The sequence below is a fragment of the Cicer arietinum genome, chromosome 4 (assembly GCF_000331145.2).
Source record: "Cicer arietinum cultivar CDC Frontier isolate Library 1 chromosome 4, Cicar.CDCFrontier_v2.0, whole genome shotgun sequence".
In the NCBI taxonomy this organism is placed as follows: domain Eukaryota; kingdom Viridiplantae; phylum Streptophyta; class Magnoliopsida; order Fabales; family Fabaceae; genus Cicer; species Cicer arietinum.
In genome coordinates, this window is record NC_021163.2 from 6,251,052 (window position 1) to 6,257,228 (window position 6,177).

General features: G+C 34.6%; 1 protein-coding gene across 1 annotated transcript; it reads left to right on the forward strand.

The window, feature by feature from the left end:
• Nucleotides 1–4,824: 4,824 nt before the first annotated feature.
• LOC105851873 (uncharacterized) lies at nt 4,825–6,177 on the forward strand (the record flags this gene model as incomplete). Its single annotated transcript, XM_012714456.3, has 1 exon — nt 4,825–6,177. A coding segment is annotated over exon 1 (1,353 nt), but the record flags the coding sequence as incomplete, so codon positions are not given.

A 6,177-nucleotide genomic window follows, 5' to 3' on the forward strand; every position in this document is an offset into this window, starting at 1 on the left:
GACATAATTTATATAAAATGTCCATGTGTTTACTGTAGGACATCTTTCTACCAACATTGACGTGTTCGTGTATATTTTTTTATATATATAAAATGGAGGCCATTAGGCCAAACTACATATGGACAAACCTCTATGAAAAGAAAAATAGTGATACCCATAGACGATCAATGAGGGAAACAATGGGAGCACAAGGATGATGAAGGGGCACCCATTGCACACAGGTGGAGCTACTATCATCACATTCCAACTCAACGAAATAACACTTTAAAAAAAATTCCATTTAATTCATTTAATTCAAAAATATGACTGCACTTGAAAAAACTCTCATTATATACTTTGAAACTTATCAAAAATCTTTAAAATGAAAGACATTTGTAAAAGTTATCTATATCTTCAGCTGTGAATATTCTTTAGAGTACATAAGAGTCATGATATCCTCCAAATTATCTTCTTAATAGGTAAGTATATTAAATACACATTATAGTATAAAAATTGACCTGGTGCAGCGGCAAGGCGTTCATTTTGTAACCTGATGGTAGTAGCGAGTTCGATTGAACCCAATATATGTGTAGAATTAAAGCTAAAATTGTCATAAGAGGAAATTAATTTGTTAAAATTTATAAAATAGTATTATAGATATTTATTAAATATTTGGCCGTCTCAGTACCATCCAAGATTTGTCTACGTTGACCTCGTCTTTATGAACGCTGCACATTTAATGGAAAAAAATAAAAATAAAAATATGTTAAAAAATAACGGGATCATGTTTAAATTTATGAGTTGGACTTCCTAGACAACGGCCCAAAGTTGAACTTGAAAACAAAACTCTAATGAAAGCCTTTATAAAGATCACACATGTACGCACTTTTTCACGGTCTTATGTTCCGTTTGGTGTTTTTAATCTTTCTTTTTGGTAATTGGTAATGGTTTCTGTTTAGTTTCACCGACAAATTCTCTTAGTTTTTCTTTTAATGGTAAACACGATTTGTGGAACCTATCCAAATTTTGCAGTGTGACTCATAAGATTTCTATTTTTTACTACTGCGTTCTTCTTTGTCTTGATTTTCAATTCAATTTCTTGAAAATCTTTAGTTTCTTTCTCTGCAACTGTGTTTTGCAAACGCGTATCGTCTCAAGAGTGTCTTTGGCCCAATGATTTGAGACAGTTTCTTCAATTGCTTCACTCATGGAATTTCTTTTACCTACGGTTCATGGAAAATTCATTGCAAAAGATTTGTGCGCATGACTTTTATTTGATGCTTGATTGTTTGATTGTTGGATTACACATTTTCTATAAAAACCCTAAAAGTTTTACAATGAATTTGTATTACCACTGTGAGATTGAAACTCTTTTCATAATTTGAAAAAGGGTGTTAATTTTGAGTCTAATAACCCCACATGATACTCCAAGATTGATAATTTGTTTCATGATGCTTCTAAGGAATGTCTTGATGATCCTAAAGGAAATGAACTTTGTAGAGTCTGTATTCATATTGTAAAAGTTGGCTGTCACACTCACATGCAATTTTATCATGAATTTCTATTCATAATGTCCCAAGATGGTATCTTTTGTTCTCTGATGACCCAAAATTCAATCTTGAAATTGCAACGTATGCCAGCTTCTTGAAAGCTTTTGTCTGTAACGGCAATTCTTTCCACACCATAATTTGGTATTCATGGTGGAAATTTTGACCTATCTGCTATTTCAAAATCAATAAATGAGATAGTTAAATGTTGCCTCGATGACCCTTAAGTTCAATAGCTATTCATTATGTGAATTTTGAGATGGCCTCTTTGAGTTCTTGATGAACCTGGAACTAGATGCTATTGGAATGTGAATTATTTGTTCATAATTCACATTGGGATGGTTAATTGCTATTGACTGTGTTCATTTTGTAATGGTTCAATGTAGGCCTCGGTGACCCTCTAGTTCAATAGCTATTGGCTATGCAAATTGTGGGAGATATATTTAAGCCATTGATGCCCCTGGACCTAGATGCAATTGTAATGTGTGAATACAATATATAACTGAGACAGTTAAATGTCGCCTTGATCGCCCTTGAGTTCAATTGCTACTCATAACGTGAATTTTGAGACGGTATGTTTGAGCCATTGATGACCATGGAACTAGATGCTATTGCAATGTGAATTCTTTTTTCATAATTCAAATTAGGATGGTTAAATGCTATTGCAGTGTGCATTCTTTGTTCATAATGCAAATTAGGATGGTTAAATGCATCTTTGGTAACCCTCAAGTTCAATATCTATTGACTATGCAAATTATGGGACGGGAAGATATGTTTGAACCATTGATGCAGCTTCAGTGTGATTTAATTATTCAGACTGCATAATTGGGATAAATGCAGCTTCAGCGACCCATAAATCTAATTGTTATCCATTATGTAATTTTTGTGATGGTAATTACAAGCAATTATTGACCGTGACCCTAGACATAGATAATTTTGTATGTTCCTTTTCCTTTCTGTGTGGAAACTGGAAAGTACATGAAGTCATTTCCTTTAACTCAAATTGTTTATTAGTGGTTGATTTTTTTTCTATTCTATAAACAGCTTAAGCAGTGCATGTGCATCATGGGAAAGTGCAAAGAGAGTAGAACATGATATTGTGGAAGCAAAGAGACATGATTCTCTGTGAGTTAAAATGGTACATCACAAAAGCCAATAAAACAATATTTTTAGGATAAGCCGTAGAATTTTAAAATTTTGATCTCTAGAAAGATTTGAAGTTAAAGAAAGCACAATGCAGCTACAAAGTGGGAGATTATGATGATAAATCATGTGATTTCATCTCCTTTGGTAGATATAATTCCAAAATTAGTCACCATTCATTTGAGGGGCAACTAGTATTATAGTACAAAGTATAGCAGAAATAGTAAGAGAATGAGACTTTAAAATTGGTAGCTGCAAGTGACTTGAAAATATTTGCTGAGGGAGATTGTTGTATAATGATATACCATTGCTGACTTTTGGGGCAACTAAAGTGCAGCTGGAAATTTTGTTAAAAAAACTATGGATATGGAATATTTGGAGCTACTAATGTTCAACTGCACATTCATGCCTTGAGCCCTAGAAATTGCGAAGAGATTCGACACAATCGTCTACCTCTTTGGCATAAACACAAGACACAGGGTAGACAGACTAGTTATCTCACTCATTGTAGTGTTGCTCCCGGTTGAGATCTAGTATTCATTGTTTTTCTCAATCACCAATCAATTAGTTAAAAGTTGATAACTGATAAAGAAAATCTATATAACTACAACTATGTGTAAGTGAATTTGGTTGTCCAAAAATGCTTGTGTTTTTCAACATATAGAAAAATGCTTTTGGTTTCTCCTTTGGCACTACAAAATGCTTTCATGATGCCTACTTTCATTAAACAACTCATTAGTTTAAGAATGAATCTTGATTTCCTTTTCTAAGATTGTGCAACTTCTCCCATTAGTTCTGAAAGGGGAACCTGATAAGAATTGTGTCAACATTCTGTTTTGTTGTTGTTCTAGTCACAAAGAACTGTCATTGCATAAAAGGAAAGGGTTATTCACTGCTTAGAGTTGCTTGTTTTATTCATAACACATAACTTGAATGGTTAAATATAGCTTTGATGACCCTAACTCCATTTGTTGTGCACCGTGTAAGTTATGGAATGATATATTTGAGCCATTGATGCTATATAAATGTGAATTCTTTATTCACAAGGTATAAAAGTGATGATAAAGTGTAGCCTTAATGACTATTCAAAATGTAATTCTTTGGATGACGCATACCTGGATGAAATGCAATTCATAATGCACAATTGAGACTGTTTGAGCTTCTTCATCTGCATTATAATAGTGTTGTGTGGCGATGAAGGCAATTGTCTAAAATATTGTTTTTATAGTGATTTACAAGTTCATATGAGGTGGTCCTATTGATCATATCATCGAAATACAAGAGGGGTACACACTGTGGTGTGTATTTAGAATTCTATTTTGTGTGATGGAGATTTCTAAAATATATTTAGAATTCTCTAATAACTATATTAATGTAGTAAAATTAAATAACTTAACTACCAATTGATCAATTGGTTGCAATGCTTGAGTTTAATTCAAGTCAATGCATCTTTTAAGGTATTAAATGTTACAATTTTTTTCAAGAGTTGTTTTCTTTCACCAATTGTTATGAGTTTCTCTATATATATATATACACTTCATTTCTTCTTTTCTCTAGTGCACGAGAGTAAATGAAGGAATTTTATTCTGTAAACAATTATTGATCGATAAGTTTGATGTGAATGTGCAATTTACTTCAAGGATTCTAAAGTATCTTGAAGAGGATTCATTGGTTAACCCGTTTGCATCCAATATATATAGATTGGTGGGGTGAATCGAACCTAAAGCTCAGTGTAATACTGATACGAATAAAAATAGGTTTGGGAATGTATATGTGAGAAGGAATAAAAAGAGTGTTAGTTAGTTAGTTTTCTTTTTAGCTTAGCTGTCATTCTATTAGAAATTGGAGCCAAAACAGATTACTATAAATAGCAATCTGTTAGGAGCAGTTAGGGGGGTTTTAGGGAAGAAGTAGAATTGGTTGGACTGATTCATAGGGAATCAGGAATTTTCTTCTCTAAGCTTGTAACGTGTTTTTCATTGCGAAATAATACATTCAATTCAGAATCACCTTGATTCTGAATAGCATTCTTCTATTCTATCCCTAATTCCTCTTCTCTAAGTTACCAGTTGTAACACTAGTATCAGAGACACCGATTCTGGTGTCCTGTGATCGGTTGTTTCCGCTGCGATTGCATATGGTTTTGACGAGAAACATGGCTCGTTCTTCGGATGATTGGAATTTAGAGAGAGAAGAAATACGCACGAGGCTTGACCTAAATGAGGCGAGGACGAAGAAAACCAAAGAATTGCTTGCTGCAATCGCAAGCAAATTAGGAGTGCGATCTGATGACGATCATGGTGATGAAGGCAGTGAGATCGGATATCGTGAATGCATCAGGGAGAAAGGGCAAAATCGTTGGCGGAAATTGGAAATCCCAATTTTTTCCGGTGAGGACGCTTTTGGTTGGACACGCAAGCTAGATCGCTATTTTTCGTTGCAAGTGGTCCAAGAAGAAGAGAAAATGCAGGCGATTCTGTTAGCATTGGAAGGAAGAGCTTTAAGCTGGTTTCAATGGTGGGAGAGGTGCAATCCAAATCCTTCATGGGATGCTTTCAAGGTGGCTGTCATAAGGAGATTTCAACCATCAATGATTCAAAATCCTTTTGAATTGTTGCTATCTTTGAAACAGGTTGGTACAGTGGAAGAGTATGTGGAGGAATTTGAGAAGTACGTTGGCGCTCTAAGAGAAATTGATCAAGAATTTGCTAAGGGCATTTTTCTGAACGGGTTAAAGGAAGAAATTCAGGTAGAGGTAAGATTGTTTGAACTAAAAAGCCTTACTGATGTTATTCAAAAAGCCCTAATGATAGAACAGAAAAATATTATTTTGAATAAGAAGGGGAGCACTGACTATTCTAGACCGACTAGCTTTACAAGAAATAATTCTTTCAGCAAGGTGGTAACTGTTGATTCTAAGCATACTGCTGATAAAAAAGTTGATCGTCCTGCTAGTGGTAGTGTTGTTAATAGCTCGGGATCAGTAAATATGAATGAAAGAAATAGGAGCAGAGGGGGAGAGTTCAAACACTTAACAGGAGAAGAAATGAGGGAAAAAAGAGAAAAGGGGTTATGTTTCAGGTGTGATGAGCCTTATTCCAGGGAGCATAGATGCAAGAACAAGCAGTTTAAAATGTTAATAGTGGAGGAAGAAGATAGTAGTGAAGAGGAGGATAAAGAGGACTTGGTTTCAAAACAATTTAATGCTCTTCACCTATCCTTATGTTCCATGGCAGGCTTAACTTCATCCAAATCCTGGAAAATTTCAGGGGAGTTATATGGGAAATCTATGATCATTTTAATTGACTGTGGTGCCTCACACAATTTCATATCACAAGAAATTGTCTCTCAATTGCAGCTGAGGGTGGAACCAACACTCACTTACTCGGTAGAGGTGGGGGATGGTCATAAAGTGAGATGTCAAGGAAAGTGTAAGAAGCTAAAACTTGCGATACAAGAGCTGGAAGTAGAACAGGATTTTTATCTGTTTAGCTTGAAAGGTGTGGAT